The sequence below is a fragment of the Anabas testudineus genome, chromosome 4 (assembly GCF_900324465.2).
Source record: "Anabas testudineus chromosome 4, fAnaTes1.2, whole genome shotgun sequence".
Taxonomy (NCBI): Eukaryota; Metazoa; Chordata; class Actinopteri; order Anabantiformes; family Anabantidae; genus Anabas; species Anabas testudineus.
In genome coordinates this window covers 8,784,801-8,802,036 of record NC_046613.1, presented here as the reverse complement: position 1 = coordinate 8,802,036, position 17,236 = coordinate 8,784,801, and the positions used below count along the sequence as shown (strand labels likewise).

The following is a 17,236-nucleotide window of genomic DNA, read 5'->3' as shown; positions in this document are numbered from 1 at the left end:
GGCTGCCGAGTGGTGCGATACGGTACGTGGACGGGCTCTAACGTGTTTTGATGGCTTTAAAAAAATATAACCGGTGAATTAAATAGTAAATCAGCTGAATGGTGAGAAATGCAGCCTCGCTACACTACGATCGCGAACAGGACCCTCCGTGTGGCTTGATATGATCTACTTTCAGTTTTTCCAAAAGGGAAGTTAGCGCATATTAGAGTGCGAAGCTGGATGTCGTGAGTAGACAATATCATTAGCTTTGCAAACACATTTTTGCCTACTTTTTTCTGCACGGTAGCGCCACTTCACGTGTTGTTGTTGTTTTATTCTCGTCATTATTATATTGCAGTCATCATGGAGGCCAGAGGTGATGATGAGGAGGAGGAGGTGGTTGCAGTTGACCAAAATGTTCACACACTTACCGCCGGTGCTTGTCTCTCGGAGTCCAGAGAGTCCATGGAGGTGGATGAAGATGGTTTATTTAAGCACTCTACCACTCTGACCAACAAGCAGCGTGGGAACGAGGTGACAGTACGTCCAGCAACGTTAGACTGTACGTAATGTCCAAATGCTACTGAAGGTAGATGTGTCTTAGACGAGCAAACGTGCTATTTGTACTGTCGTGACCATATGAAGTCGTGTACATTTCCAACAGCTCTGTCCATACACCAGTTGGCAGCTCAGGGTGAGGTTACACAAGTGGCTGCACATCTCAGTAAAGGTGAGCACCATGCCACTTTTTCAAATGACAAAGTGAAATCACAAAATTCCCCTCTCAATTATCTGTGGCCTGTTTTGTTTTTGCAGACAGTTCACTGCTCAGCAAACAGGACGAACGGGGCTTCACCCCTCTCATGTGGGCAGCAGCGTTTGGAGAGAAGGCAGTGGTGGATTTTCTCTTGGAAAAGGTCAGAATCCAGTGATTGCCGTCTACGACGACGACATGCACCGTTGGGAGCAAATGCACTGTCTCACTGAGGTATATTGGATTTGTGCTTTAGGGTGCAGACCCCAAAACGATTGCGAGGGAGCGGGAGAGTGCCCTGACACTGGCCAGCTCTGGGGGTTATGTGGACATTGTCGAGTCTCTTCTCAGACATGGGGTAGACATCAACACCTATGACTGGGTACGCTTATGACTTCCTTTGTTACACATCATCGCAAATCCACAAGAGAGTATTAAATATTGAAATCTAACTTTATTGCGACTGTTCTTTATCTACAGAATGGTGGAACTCCTCTTCTTTATGCTGTACGAGGGAACCACATCAAATGTGTAGAGGCACTCTTAGGTACATCGCACGTTGGTAATTTATGATGTTTTCAGGCCAGTTCAGTTAAATGCTGTATTAATTACCTGACTTTACTCTTTCAGCCAAAGGAGCAGACATGACCATAGAGTCAGACTCTGGATACAGTCCAATGGCATTAGCTGTTGCCCTTGGACACAAAAAGAGTATGTATTATCCTAACTGTAACTGTAATATATATATATTTATATTGCATGTATGTCTGATATGTGACCGCACACCTGATATGTTGTGTTTTTATAAGAGGCTACTCTACTACATGTTTTGAGGAGTTAACATTTTCGTTTTTGTTTTCTAGTTCAGAAAGTGTTGGAGGACCATATTCTGAAACTCTACAAACCGACGACGCCAACGTGATACTGGTTAAAATAAATAAAAAGAAGGGAAGGTGTGATGCAGGTTATGTCAGATGTACAACTACTCACAAACATTGCTCAGATGATTAAAACCTCTGTAACAGATTAGTTCATAAGCATTTGTTCATTTATAAATTGTTTATTGAGTTTGTCTGCACCGTTCTGTATGCAGCAGGATTGTTTTGTTTGGCCAGAAGACTGTAAACAAGTTTTAATAAAAATTTATTTTTACATTGTGTGTTCTGCTGGAATGGTGCTTCAGCTCAACGGCACAATATACTGTAGGTAAAGAAAACAAGTCTGACACTCAAAACACAGTCACTAGATCTAAAATCCAAACTCATATTCATTCCATGCCAAGCCTCCAGTGCTAAAGAGTGAGACTGCCTGACAGATCCTAGAAAGAAAAAGAGTCCATACCAAAAAAGGCCACATTCACATCAGTTCATGAGGTGGCAGCACAGATGACATGTTTTCCTATTGCCACCGCACCATCCTGTGTCCTGTACTTTATTCGCGGGTCACTTCCTCTCTCACGAGAGGATTTAAAAAAATGGTCATGAGGTTTTTTCCCCCAGGATGTCCAATGAATAAACAATTATTCTCCCAAAAAAGTCTGCACTATTCTCAAACATTATTTTTATTTTGTCCACAACAGAGGCCTCCTGGATGGGAAAGCTGTGGGCGTGGAGTTAAGCATGACAACATGGTAATGATGTAAAGAATGTCCAGGAAAATATTGTCTGAGATGAATTAAGAACAGTCTAAAACACAAACAAAAACAAACGACACTACTCTCATAGTGACAGGTGCAGATTGAGGTGCTGTAATAGCCCTGGTGTAGAATGACAGATTTAACCTTTAATGTTCATGTTTAGCTTTGTGTTAACAGTTTCCAAAAAGGGTGAAAAAACATGCAGAATAAAGGATATCTGAAGGGAGCTGTTGTCCTCTGGGTAAAAATGTTCGATCACTGTAGAGTCTCCATCTTTTGAGCAACCTGAAGAGAACAGAGCACAAGTGGAAAATTGATTACCTTATCTCGTCACAGCTAATGATTTATCTGCTACAGGTAATACTAACACAAGGTCATATAAGTCACTTCAGGGAACCATTTGTAATGCAATCTCTGAGTTTTACCTTCTAGTCTACATGTTTTTGCTGAGAAGCCTCCCTGGAACTGGATCTTTAACTCGGACACCTTGACAGACTGAGGGAACTCCAGGGACACCCACTGATATTCACCCTGCCAAATGTATAATATCAAACAGTACATGATCATTAACAGTGACCTGTATTGTATACCACCCAGATGCCTCTGGGAATCTGAGTATATTTGTTAATTTGTATTCCATACTACACTGCAACTACAAGCACATTTTAAGTATGTGATATGCTTTGGAAATGTGCCTCAAAATAGCCAGTATACAATGAATATTCAAAATGTTTACTTTTCAGTGTGCTGTTGTACAGCTTTACAAAGTATTCACACCAGTGTGTTCACTTTAAATAGATGAAACTGCCTTCTCATTTGGCAGCTTTGAGTCTCTTTGCATACATATCTATATGGGATTTGTGCAGTAACCAATTTTTTTTTTGCAGATCCTCTCAAGCTCAGATAGCAACTGTTTTGAACAGACTATCTTGAGGTCTCTCCACAAATATTCGATTCTTCTGATGGGTGGTCCGAGACTTGTCCAAAACCACTCCAGTCAGAGGTTGTATGAAATCTAGTGTTTTATTAAATTTAGATTTATCCTTCACATGTTTTCACTCTGTCATAACAGGTTACTGAGGGCAGATTCATGGGTTAAAAATGACAATTTAATCCATTTAAAATGTAATCCACTCCAATCCAATACAAAACAGGCCTGAATACTTTGTGGAGCCACTGTGCACATCTCCCACAGTGTGGTGTGAAAAAGGAGATGGATGGTGGTTAAACAGAAACAAACAGGTTGCATTTTAAGATTGCAGTTTGAGTAATCTGTCCTGTGAGTATAAAACAGTAAGTATATTGGTTTCTTGCATACAAACTGCACAAACAGTGTATTATAACAATTCCAATATAACAAACGTAGTATATAAATGGGACACAGTTGTATTTGTACCTGATCTGAGTTCCAGCAGGTCTCTTCGTTGCAGTCAAACATGTACTTCTTTCCATACTGCTTCACATCTCTGTTTAACACCGAGCTCACCCTGAAATGACAGCGGTGGCAACAAAAGTCATCTGTTAACAGCTGGAGGTAAACGTAAACACGACCGGCGCCATGTGTAGTAAAATAACAACAGACAGTAAGAGACATATCAGCAAAGATTCAAATTTGACGAATAAACGACAGCAGAATAAAACTTTTCTCTACCTGCTCTGTGTTTCGCTACAAATCAGCGAGTGAGCCATGTTTTTGAATTACCTTTTGCCGTAAAGCGACGCGGCCATACGGTCACGTTGTTTTGCGACAGTGACGTCCACGGGTAACCGTGACGCTAGCTGTTCCTCTTTCCGCCACTAGAGGGAAGTCACGTACCGCAGAAACTGCTGGATGATGGCGATGGTGCCCAAACTGAAGGTGCAGTCATTTCACTTATATCCACGGTCTCCGCGGCTCCAAAGGAAGAATCGAGAGCATAAAGAATTAAAATGTGTTATATTTTGTCGCCCTTGTGCCCTTGTGTCGGCTAGTGAGGCGCTACAGCTGCAGTGTTGTGCACAGAAGACGCAAAAGGTCATGGAGATAAGAATCGATGTGGAAGAGAGGAGTTCAGACACTGGGCCTCAGTGAAGGAGGATCGATCAGCAAACCAGAGGCAACCTTCAAAAGAAACATACGGAATCACCCGGGGAAAGCAGCCAATCTGTTACATGTTGCTTAAGGTTAAAATGTGCTGCGCTTGTTTTTATTCATTCACAGCAGATTGGAGGAAAAAACAACAACTATACAACAACCAGCATCAGCAGGAGCTTTGGTGCTTTTCTTTCATATATATATATATATATATATATATATATATATATATATATATATATATATATATATGTCTTTTTCATAACCCGAGAAGTAATAACGCAGCAAAGCAAGTGTGTGTGTGTGTGTGTGTGTGTGTGTGTGTGTGTGTGTGTGTTTGGCACATGGCTCATTGCAGATGGAGAACTCCTGCTGAGGTTTTGTCACAGAGCCCCCTCAGTGCAGATAATCAATAGGTCTCAAATACAAAACCTGATGAAACCCAGCCTCCGTTAAATTGTGCAGGGGACAGGGGAGGGGGACTGGTTTGTAAGGTTTGGACACACACACACACACACACACACACACAAACACTCATCCACTACAAGCGGTACACTCCCACTTAAACTTTGTGAGCCTTGCTCTTATGTTATGCTGCAGGCTTTGCGAGAGATCGAGCATAAATTGTGGCTGCAAGCTGCAGGTATATTTTTAGCATCCCATAATCTTTGAATGGCCATGACCACTCTCTGTGGAGATGTTGTATAGCTGTTAATCAGAAGTTCTGGCTCAATTAATCTGTTCATTTTGCTCTTATATTTGCTTCTCAGTAATAATTTTCGGGCCTGTCGCCATTTTGGACCCCCGACCTGGCCAACATGCGCATGTGGGCCTCACATGGATAAATGAGCAGCTGGCGCCAGGGCCCATAAAACGTTGCCCATGTGGGCTGCTAATAATGCCAAGGTGGGCTCGCACATTCAGACCTGCTAGGGACCCACATGGGCTCTTTGTGTGCCCATTAGAGAAACACAGAACGCAGCGTTGCAGAGAGAAAAGCAAGTCACAGCACCATCCAGAATATAGAGCCACCACAAGGAACCTCTATTGTTATCATTGGAGGTTTGACTAGTTATCTCCGACTAGTTTTGTCGTCTCACAGCAAAGCAGCTTTTGTTTACATTTCTGCTCTTGCGGAACACGTCATGGTCAGCTTTCCCACAAAGAAACTTTTTTACCCTTCCTGCTTGCTGAGCTTGTTAGAGGATTATCTTCACCTCTGTCACTGATACAGATTTAATCCCCATCTTTCCTCAGCCGTCTTTGTCACTCTTTCACCACGGTGGGAGCTGTTGCTGTCTGAGTTTCTGTCACCTGTCTCTTGGTTATGTCCCATGAGGCAGTATTAGTGGTTAGTATGCTGCCAACTTTGGGCTGAACCTCAGTCGGCGTATTGGTCTTGCTGTAGCCAGTCGCTTTTCAACTTGTACACATCACCATGGTAACTTAAGCTGCACACATAACCTGCAAGCTATCAGATGTAAAAGTTGGACTCTTCTCGCGTCACTATTGGACACATATTCAAAAACAAAAAAGGCCTTCTTGCGATTATACTACTCACATCATTCATGTGAGCACAAAATCTTTTCACCACTTCAATGTGACCATCAAATAATGAATAGGACACCTACTGCGCCTAAATGACGGAGCGGTGAGAAGCATTAGAAAAGTCTGTCTATTCAAGTTGCGACCTTGGAGCGTTTATTGTGTGACCTGTCTTTTTGCGTGCAAGCTCTCTAAGCTAAGTTTTATGGATTTTCTTGCTTTTACTCATCGGGAAAAATAAGCATTTAGGCTACACTGTCTGCAGTTTACCTCCAGCAGTCCTCTCCAGCTTTGGCAAGAGAATCAGGGCCACCCTTGACAGATATATTGCTCATTTTCTATTCGTTATTATGTGTTCTCCCCCAGAGAATATTATCAATGTTAAAAATCAATGTCTTTCCCTTATTTCTCCCGCATGCAGTTTCAGTGCAGTCTTTTGCACACCAAGGTTTTTGAACATTAAGATTTTCTTTTATTGTTCTCCTGAAGAAAAACATGTATGCCACTTAGATGATTCAATAGTAAAGATGAACTATTACAACTTATATTGCATTCGGTGGCATCTGGCCGAGTTATTTGGTATCATTGGGTCAAAGATACTTTGACTCTCGGTGTAGTGTATAACTAACGATGATGGAGTTAAACAGCCACAGTCCAATGCCTTCTTAAATATGTGTATAGGCAGCTTGACTGTCTTAAGAGGTGGATAAGCAGATGCTTCAGGAGGTAAAGCAGTCACTATGGTCTGATCCAGAGTTTATGAGCTGTGGGCATTTGCAGATTGTCTTAATGAGTTGGGTGATTAATGCCCGTGCTTCTGTCAGCCGGGACTGTCAAATTGTGCCCTTTTTGGTCGACATGACAAACACACTGCACTGGCTCTCTGACTTCACTGGATGGTTTTTGTAGAGGAGAAATCCACCTTGTGGGGCAAGGGGTGGACGGCAGATGTGAAAATAGCTGGTCTAGTTATACAGGTGGTGCATGTTGAGGCTGAACAGAAAATATCTGGAACATTGACAATGGTCTGTGGCTAACAAAATGATTCTTTGTAGAGTACATAGAGCATTTTGGAAATTAGAATGACATCATGCAGCTTAGTGGTCATAAATCATTCATTTTAGGAAGACAACATTTAGCATTCTTTGGGGTCCAACTAATTTTAATAAAGCGGGGAATGGGCAGAAACGTGAGGCACATCTGTCGACTGCTGCAGCAATTAACACAGGATCTTGAGCTGCTGTGCTGTTGCCTGGCATCTTGCTCATCTCCGCGTCGAAATTTTCTGCTCCAGTTTGAGTGAGGTTCTCTAATTAAATCATTAAAAAGCAGAGCATTTGCACAATATGCTCCGCTGCCTTCATTACAAAGCACAATCACTTGTAATTTATTCACTCACAATGAGGGTGCGTCGGATTTGAGTCGCTTGTCTGTGGCTGCGTTTGTGTGAACAGTGACTGAGCTCGCTTTCTTCTCTCTCTTCTGTTATGATTTCAGGCGGTGTAAAGGTGGACATGCATGCTTTCACAGCTTTAAATGACTGAACAATTGATGGATGACTGGAGCATAATGGAACTCTGGTAGTACTTAGTGTTGTGTCCAAAAGGTTGGATGGACTTGACTGGGAATAGTTTTAGAGAGAAAATGCCGTCATTATTCTATTTCTTTCTGGACAACATGCAAATATAGATCAACATTCTACAATGTTCGAAACAAAGCACGCGTGAACCGCAATGCTTTTGTTCCCCCTGGCTTTGCAAGTCCTGTGCATCGCCGCCATGGGCAGGTTTTATGAAGTGTGGCTGCTTCTGCTTCATGCTCCAACAGCCAGACTCCCTGCTTGCTCATGATGTGGATGGAGGCCCACAGGACATGCCTCGCTCACCCCTCTCAGGCCTGACGTCTCACTGCCGCAACCACATTTCTGGTCTCTGGTATCTGAACAAGGAAGAAATGCTCGAGCGTAGCATTTCATGGCGAGGTCATGGGGATTTGTCATGAGAAATACCAGGGGATCTCATGGTTCAGGGAATTTCACTTGAATGTTCAGGTTCAGCTTAGAGAAGAGAACAATAGATCAAAAGTGACCGTGATTGGAGAAGATGCAGTACTAACTGGACGGATATTTTCTTTTCTTTGAGGTCTTGCATAGCTTTGTTTTCACCTCTCTCCAGCTCTGGCTGTCTAGAGGATAAGGATATGTATTCCTCTTATTCTGTATTCCAGTGGGCTCACCCAGCTGCATGCTTGACCACACCTCCCAGCCGCTTAATCTCTTTGTCTCCCTTTATTCACAGTAACACACCTTGTGAACATGAGCTACCAAGCATCAGAGTACTTCACAGACCGTCCTCCTACTCCTCCTCCTCCTCCTCCTCCTCCTCCTCCTCCTCCTCCTCCTCCTCCTCCTCCTCCTCCTCCTTCATGTTCTCTCAAGGTAAGAAGAAGTAATCCACTACCTCGTCAGAGAACACTCAACACCATTTGTCAATTGTTGTTTTTCCTGTCAGGCTGCATCACTGAAGCCTGGTAGGGATGAATTAAATAAATAAAATAAGTATTTGGTGTCAGGTGATGCAGTAGTACACATTTGTACAGTGGTTTGTTGAGGTATGATTATAAATGAATCACACTGTTCTAAGTCTCCATTGCCAGTTGTCATAATGCAACATATTGAACATGTCTTAGCAAAAACCTGGAGTGTTTTCTCTCAATAATTCAAATTTGGCTTAAAATCATTTTCAAAGTTATATTTTGTTGTAATATCAATGCTGTGATATGAAGAACATGTCATCAAATGTAAACTGAAGCAGGACAAGAGTGGGAGTGACAATTAGCTGTGACTATATCACAACTGTGTGTTTATTATCTGCAGTGAACTGTAGATCTGAAAGAATCATGGTAATTGGTTGTACTGCTCCCACAATGCAAAAAAAAATCAGCTGTACAAACATGCATGTGGACATGGATACATTCAAACTGCATTTCAATTATACACTCCCCTCCAAAAGTATTGGAACAGCAAGGCCAGTCCCTTTATTTTTGCTGTCGACTGATTTGACAGCAAAAGATGAATATGAGACAAAAGTTAGTTGCAGAGTTTTTTTTCAGCGTATATTTTCAGGTGTTTAGGTCTGGATCCGATAAACAACTTAGCTTAGATAGAACCTTATGTTTGAACCCACCTATTTTTCTCATTCATTTTTCTTACTGCTAGTTTCTTGCCACAGTACTTTTTAATAGTTGTTTAAACATATATTGGTCAATTCAAATAAATTAAAGGATTTGATCATTCATATATTTGTGAATGGGTCAGAAGCAGTAATGTTTATCTCTTGTTTACATTTGTTATTTCGCTATTTGTAATGATGTCAGAGACAATAAATATGAATAAAATAATACCGAATACTATAACAGGAGGAAAATGAGCCTGTCTTGACTTTATGTGTTGGACTACCTGCCGCAGATGGATGTCAGGTACATGAGCTGGAAAGTCTTCCAGGCAGCTGTGATTGTGCAGACACCTGAGCAGACAGAGCTGCCTAGTTTAACCTTGGCAAATTGTTTCTACAACAATTAAAAAGATGGCACCTTCAATTAGGAGCTCTCATCCTTATTATGGCTTGTTGTTACTTCCCAGATGTGACAGACAGCAGAGATAAACACCTGCTGTGTGCTGGGGGTGTTTTTGTGATTAGATGTGTCTACTGTTGATAGGGTCAAGTGTAATGGGCTGTCAGATGTGTGTGTATATGTATGTGTCGCTGGGTGTTGGGGCTGTACATCTGTAGATGTCTGGAGGTATGCGGGCTGAGGGGGTTAGATGCACTACACCCCCCCCCACCCACACACACACACACATACATACACATACATACAGTGTGTGTATATGTGTGTATGTTTGAGTGTTTAGCTGCCATCAGATGGCCTGCCTCTTTAATCTGTGCAGACAGCTTTGTAATTGGAGCACTGCATGACGTGGGGGGACCTGCAGCTGATAATACACCCACAGTCTGAAAGATGGAGAAATAATAGAGGTGGAGGGTCTGTGTGTTTTGCTGGTCCTAATATGGTTGAAGGGCTGTTCGAGGCTTAAAGACTAGGTTTTAGGTTTAAGGTTACAGTAAGGTTACAATTAGGTTTAGATTAGCGTTAGGGTGAGGCACTAGGGAATGCATTGTGTCTATAGAGTAGAACAAGTATAGAAATGTGAAATACATGTGTGCATTGGAGTTGAGGGTACAGGGACTGGCGGCAGTAGTCCTGGGGACTCAGTCCGTCACCAAGGCAACAGCATCATTGTCTGGGTCGATTCACTCGATCTCGGCCTGTTCACCCACTCAGTCTGGTCAAACCCAATTGAGTGCTTGTATGAATGGATTCCAATGGCAGCCATAAGAGCATGCCCGATTTTCATTTCAATGCATTTCAAACGCATTTCAAACAGTTTCACTTTCAATTCCCTCTCATCACAGGTGCCCACTATAATGTGCCCCTCTCCTCCTGTCCCAGACTCCTCCCCTGAGTAGATCCACTACACACGGGATGAACTCACTCACCAGACAGGTACCATACTGCTCTGAATGACAATTTACCTTTTGGAAATCAGCCCCTGGCTCCATTGTGTTCCCTGAAATTGAGTTAGCCCTTCAGCAGACACTCAACAGCTCCCTCCTGTCTCTCTCTCCCTCCCCCTCTCTACCCCCTCTCTGTTTCTGTATCTGTCAGGTTCTTTAAAGTTAAAGCTACCTGAGGAGAGTGCTTCTATTTGAACATATTCACAATAGAAGCATATTTTAAATTGGAAAAGCATTGCACATTATGCAAGTGTTAGGGAGATGTCTATCATAAAGGCTGTAATAAAAGAACTAGACTATATTCAAGTGAAGAGGCAGCTGTTGTCATTCTCATGCACACAAATTGTATCTGTGCAGTCTTATTGCTCATTTTTATGATACCAAATAGACTGGTTGGATTGGAAAAAAAAAATACAGTCATTCATCCACTATAAAAGACCACTAAAATAAGAGCCACAGCACAGTTCTGTAACTAAAATGGTATCTCAACATCTCCTAAAGCCACCACCCAGCTCCTATAGCTCCAGTAGAGCTGACTAGCAGTAAATCGTGGACGTTATTTATGATGAGGTCAGGCAGTATGCAGAGAGCAGGCACTCTGCTAGCCAGCCAACAGAGACAGGGTCCTTGGTCAAGCCTAATTAACTACTGCGTCAACAAGTAAATGAGTTATCAATCAGGAGAAGTGGCTGAGAGATCCATCCATCTCAGGTGATCCCGCAGAACATATGTTGAGAGATTTAACTACACTGTATTGCACAGGTAGCAAAACTAACCTGGTTACTGATGCAGTGGGGCACAAAGTAGTGCAGCTGTAGCAGTCAGTGACTGCTGCACTCAATTAATTGCATGGCTTTAATTGCACTGTCTGAAGAGAAATTAACTTATTTGCAACCACTCAGAGCTTTTCTGTCTTGAGGTATCTTGTAAAGCACCTGCTCCTTTCCTAACAGCATACAACATAAAATTAATTTGGCTAGCTCTTTTTAGCTTTATTTGTTACGACAGGTCAATTTGTTTAACCGCTGCCAGTCATTTCATGGGAGAACAGAGAGTTTATTGTGCTGTTTAATCTTTGATCAAACTAATGCACACCTCATTTACATAATAAACACATACAAAAATTAGATTCTTTAGGGAATAAAAGAGCGTTTTGTGATGTAGATCTGACAGTACAGTCAGTTCAGTCACTTAATGCTCTCAGGTGAGTCTCTTGTTCTTCATCAGTGGACTCATGTTGTAGCATCAGCTTAAGCAGATATTTATAAATACACATTTATCTTTATCTTTTTATTACAGACAGTAAAAATTAGATGTCTCCTTCAGCCATTATATATAGTTAAACACATTTAAAATCACAGACCCTTGGTGCCTAATTCTAAAGATTAAAAATGCTAATGAATCTTATTTTCACATTCTGTGTTTTAGAATTTAGTTCTCTATGTGCAGGGTCTTATTTATACTATATCATATAGTGAAATACTGTTGTTTCTACTCAGGTATATTATATTCACTGAACACAATGATTCTGGTATGAATTGTACATTAAAGTCTGCTTTAATCAAGTGTCAGGGAATTTTTCCAGATTCATCTGGACTGATGATGCAAACATTCAGAGTTAAGGAATTAACATTATGTTACCCACTTACCCACTTTAGTTGACACACTATGTCATCTTTGAAGAAGCTGAAGATTGGGCATCATTGGAGCTTCCAAGTGGACAGGGATCCTCACCAAGTCCACCAAGGCAAAGAGGTCCAAGCAAATTCCAGGGTGGCCTTCACGGTAAGCTGAATAAATCCAAGACGTTATTAGTGAACTGAGGCCATTGCCCACGAAGAATGGCCTAAGATTTCTCAGGAACGCTGTGAGAAGCTAGTCTCTGGCTATGCATCACATTTGTGGAAGATCATAATAGTATACGGTTGCTCTACTAAATACTGAAGACGTTTTTCATGAAGGGGTTTGAAGTGTTCTGAAATTGCAGTATCAGCAGTAGATTGCTGATCATTACAAGTTGCATTTTGCGTTGAATTTGGAGGAACCCCTTGTCACATTAGTTGAAATTAAATTAAATCTTTTATATAGCTCACTTCTAGATTAGGTGGGCAAAGATTAAATGAACTCGAGCAGTTTGTTTTTTTTGTAATGATGCTTAAGACTGGATATTTATCAATGCCGTTCCTCAGCGTAGTTCACGATGTTTTGATATAAGCTTAGCGTCATTCTCCTGCTATCAAACGCGTCGTCTCACACAGTATTATCTTATATGAGCTCCCGTGGGCACATTTTCCAAACTGTATAATTGCATTGTTGAGGTGTGTTTACATTTCAGATTTATTTCCAGTATGCTGGAATCCGAATGAAATTACCTGAAAAGAAAACGGGAATGCACCAGATCAAAGTAATATATCAATGTCAAGCAGGACTGAGGTCTGCAGTGAATTTGATTTTCTCTCTACCTGTAGATATGGGCGGTGTGTAAATTGAGTAATAATAAAAAGAAATAACTCCATGTACCTCACATCTACAGGAAGTAGTGAAGAATATGCTTGGTCCACAGAAAGGTGAAGACATTACATTACAGTCAGACGTAATGTCCAGACTGTAGTAAAGATCTGTGGAACTCTGTGTTCATTAGTAATGAAAAAGAGAGAAATTGAATTTGCAGTGATATTTCTCCAGTGACTAAACTTCATACTTTAGTTCAGAGAGAAGCAAATTTATGCATATGTTTTAATATTAAAACTGGCTCACTAGCACATGAATGGTTTTACTGCAACACAGAAAAATGTTTTAAAGTGCTCGGATAGCACCAGCGATATTTTATAAATAAAAAAAGGCAAACCTCAGGTGTACAACATGTAAATCTATTGGGAAGAACGCATTACCAACTGCTGTCATCCCCCCCTCTCTCTTCACTCTACACTTTCTAATAGCACCAAAATGCCATAAAACCTGTAACTATCGAACTGCAGACATTTTTATTATGTTGATGTTTAATGAACGTCAAATAATTGTTGCTTGGACACATTTTTTTTTGCTCTTTTTGGCTCTTAGGCTGTCTCCACATCAGCTCGTCCACAGGCCATTTCCCTCCGCTCAAGTAGAACCTGTAAAAACCTTACAAGGGCCAGTAACCCGAATGGAGCTCACATAGCACAGTTCACACTTAAGAGCTGCAGTGTTTATTCCAGTGTGTACTCCTAGATTGATTTGAAAAGCCATCTGTTTTTATGTGTGTTTGGATGTTTTTTCTTGGAAAAAAACAAAAATAATAATAAAAAAAAAAAACATCAAAGGCACATTATTTTCAATAACAGCTCTTTATTTTCTGTAACAGACTAAAGCTTAAACATTAACAACACCATAGAAGAGATGACTGTAATTCAATTTGATGCAGAGGCACTGTTGATGTTTAGATTAGCAGCCTTTTATCAGCCCTACTTTTTAAAACAGGCCTTTGAGCATTTTTGTCTTATTAGATCTCTCTCTTCTTATTACATGTGTTGTTTTATCTTACACAAACAACACATTAATAATTGATTATTCATCAATAAAGTTAACTAATCTTTTCAACACAAGTCCACAATATGCAACTAGTAGAAAGTTGATTACTTCTAATCTGATGTCAGTCATTGAAATGATCCTTCACACCTCCCTAGTTTCTCTACCCAGTCACATTTTTGTAATTGATTTTCTTATTGACAGTTATGAGGTATGCTGGGCTGCAGAGCTATTTCTGTAGCAGGAGGGGGTTAAGGAGAGCACAGGAAAAGCCATTTCTAGGCTTTCTTTGTTGCTTGTTTCTTTATTTACTTTATCCTCCATCACTCTTCTTCTCCCTTATAGTACATCCACACAGTTTCGCGACTGTTTTTCTGGAAGAAAATGATAGATTCTTTCATGCACAAAAGTCCTTATTTGAAATTTTAAAATAGTGTTTTATGAATAAAACATTCCTTCTTGGAGAACACACAGTACAAAAGCTACAATATTGAAGACACTGAATAGATAACAGTAGGCAAATATGAATTCTGTTAAAGGTTGTTTGAGATAAATTGCATATAATAATACTAAAAATAATAAATAATAATAACACCAAGATTTGAACTTGACTGATATTCTGTGTAGTTAGCCATGCACACCACTAAAACCCTGTAGTCACACACCACATGCACCAATTTACAGTTGGATCTTTAGTATTTATTATCATGCCACTACCACAAGAAGCTTGTCCTGAGTTCATAAATAATTATCTGACCTTTTACATGGTCGGTATTAATGATCAAGTTGTTTTTAATGTAGTTATGCAGTTAGAAAAGAAATGAAATTTGTCAAAACGCATTGATTTAATCATCGAAAGGCAGAGTCATGAGTCTTCCAGAAGTTCCCATCTTAGCTGGGGTTTTCTGTGCTTTTCTATTATTCTTTATGTGCATGAGGGCATTGCACTCCTTCAGATGTGTATTAGAAATGTGATGTATTAAAGTACCCCTGAAGTTTGATCTTGGATGTATATATGCAGTTTGATGTAGTTAGGGTATGTGCTGCAGTGGCTCTTCTCTAGCTCAGATGCATGCATGTCAAGATCAACGGTTGTGTGTCCAAGCAAACATTAGTTATGACAAGGCCTCTGTTACTCTGTGTTAGCCTACAGAGTGAAATTCAGACTGTATATGTTTTGACAGGAGCCAGTTATGTGTGGACAGCTATGTGAATATCCATATTATCATGCCAGACACTGTTTTAATGTGTTTGTATTCAATTGGTCTGAATGCAGTAGTGTTGCAAGTGTGTGTACAGGATGTGTGGGTGCTAGAGAGGAGATAATGAGCGACAGATAGGGAGTGAGCAAAGAGAGGAGAAAAGTGGAGCCAAGTTTATGCATCCTTAATTGTCTTCCTCTGCCAGCATCAAACAGAGCAGTACATGGCATATGAGGTGGCATCTTCAAAGAGACTTTATCATTATCTTCGTTTTAAATGCAGCCCAACAATGTGCTGTGGAATAAATAAAAACAAATATATCAGGAAGAGGTAACACGATAGGAGGACAGAGACAGAGAAGTATTTATCCTTAAGTGGAAACTCTACTCAAAGAAGCAATTTGTTTAATTACCCTTAGTAGTGAATCTTAATTAAGTCTTATGTCTGATTTTCGTCTTTTTTCAACTCAAAGTTAGATAATACACTGCTCAAAAAATTAAAAAAAACCCTTTGAAAACACATCAGATGGCACTGAGGGTGCTGTTCTGTGCAGCTCTGTGCGTCCCTCTACTGATATGCCTCCCCAGACCATCACTGACCCACCACCAAACTGGTAATGCTAAACGATGTACACGCATCATAAAGCTCCCCACTTCTTCTCCAGACCTTTCATGTCTGTCACATGTGTTCAGGGTGAACTTGCTCTCATCTGTGAAAAGCACAGTGGCCTAGTGGCAGACCGGCCATAGTGTTCTATGGCAAATGCCAATCGAGCTCCATGGTGCTGGGCAGTGAGCACAGGGCCCACAAGAGGTCGTCTGGCCCTCAGTCCACCCTCATGAAGTCTGTTTCTGATTGTTTGAAGACATTCACCTCAGTGAATGCTGCTAAAGGTCCTTCTGTAGGGCTCTGTGTTAGTCTTGTTCCTTCCTGCACAAAGCAGCAGATACTGGTCCTGTTGATGGGTTAAGGACCTTCTACAGCCCTGTCCAGCTCTCCTAGAGTAACTGCCTATCTCCTGGAATCTTCTCTGCTCTTGAGACTTTGCTGGGAGACACAGCAAATCTTCTGACAATGGCAGGTATTGATGTGCCATCTTGGAGGAGTTGGACTCTCTGTTCAACCTCTGTAGGGTCCAGGTATCACCTCATGCTACCAGTAGTGACACTGACCCTAGCCAAATGCAAAACTAGTCTAAAAACTTTAGGCAATTAGTGGTGTTGACAGAAGTGTGACTATTACATCCTTCACAACTTCCCCTTCCACTGTTTCACCTAATGAAGCTATTTAGGCCAGGGGAGGAGTGAAACCAAACCTGGAGCATACATTTGTGGTCTGTAACCAACTATCTTCAGACTGAAGATGAGTAGTGAAATGTTTCGACCTCACAAGAAGGAAGCCCAGTTGCCATGACTCGACTTCCAGATGATTTCATATTTTGCCATTACCATGAGAAAAAGGCATCATGACTTCAACTGTGGTGTAAACACAACATAGTCTCTCCTTCATTTAATTTCGTCTCACAAACACCTCATGTCAGACTGCCTTTCTGATGATATTACATAATGCTAAAAAGGGGTGAAACACCGTGTGAAGTGAGGGCTCTGCATGTGGGATCAAAGCTATGTTGATTTGACACAGAGTAGAGGTTGTCTGGAGTTAAATAAGTCAGACAAACACACACACACACACACACACACACACACACACACAGGCTCAGAGCAGTGGGGGCTTTTCAGGACAGGACTACAAAGAAGACTGCTGGTCCCAGTGGATCCGAATTATGGATTCCCTTCTGCCACTTCTGTCTCACTAACTGTTTGCTTTTTACCTCTCCTCCTCTCCTCTTCTTACCTAAACCAATCCCCTGTCACCAAGCCTCTTACCCATGTTTTGTCTCCTTTCTTCACATTCCTTTTCTCTTTTCCCGCTATTCTCACACAGTTGTATTTTCCCTGTTTG

General features: G+C 41.1%; 3 protein-coding genes across 4 annotated transcripts in view; 2 read left to right on the top strand and 1 right to left on the bottom strand.

Annotated features, from left to right (window-relative positions):
- The first annotated feature begins 83 nt into the window (after positions 1–83).
- rfxank (regulatory factor X-associated ankyrin-containing protein) lies at positions 84–1,885 on the top strand. The gene is made up of 8 exons (XM_026345213.1): positions 84–224; positions 338–541; positions 644–709; positions 796–896; positions 990–1,115; positions 1,214–1,280; positions 1,364–1,444; positions 1,597–1,885. Exons 2-8 carry the CDS (start codon positions 343–345, stop codon positions 1,653–1,655), a joined length of 699 nt encoding a protein of 232 aa, XP_026200998.1. The 5' UTR covers positions 84–224; positions 338–342; the 3' UTR covers positions 1,656–1,885.
- A 144-nt stretch (positions 1,886–2,029) lies between these two features.
- nr2c2ap (nuclear receptor 2C2-associated protein) lies at positions 2,030–4,066 on the bottom strand. Its single transcript, XM_026345215.1, has 5 exons — positions 4,021–4,066; positions 3,766–3,856; positions 2,795–2,900; positions 2,587–2,654; positions 2,030–2,334 (listed from the first exon to the last, which is right to left on the bottom strand). Exons 1-5 carry the CDS (start codon positions 4,056–4,058, stop codon positions 2,212–2,214), a joined length of 426 nt encoding a protein of 141 aa, XP_026201000.1. The 5' UTR covers positions 4,059–4,066; the 3' UTR covers positions 2,030–2,211.
- A 6,399-nt stretch (positions 4,067–10,465) lies between these two features.
- The window catches only part of ncanb (neurocan b), a 133,268-nt gene continuing 126,497 nt past the window's right edge, over positions 10,466–17,236 (top strand). For both annotated transcript variants that reach the window (XM_026343293.1, XM_026343276.1), the window contains exons 1-2: positions 10,466–10,554; positions 12,224–12,350. The gene's annotated coding sequence lies outside the window, so the exon portion shown is untranslated. The remainder of the gene's footprint in view (positions 10,555–12,223; positions 12,351–17,236) is intronic.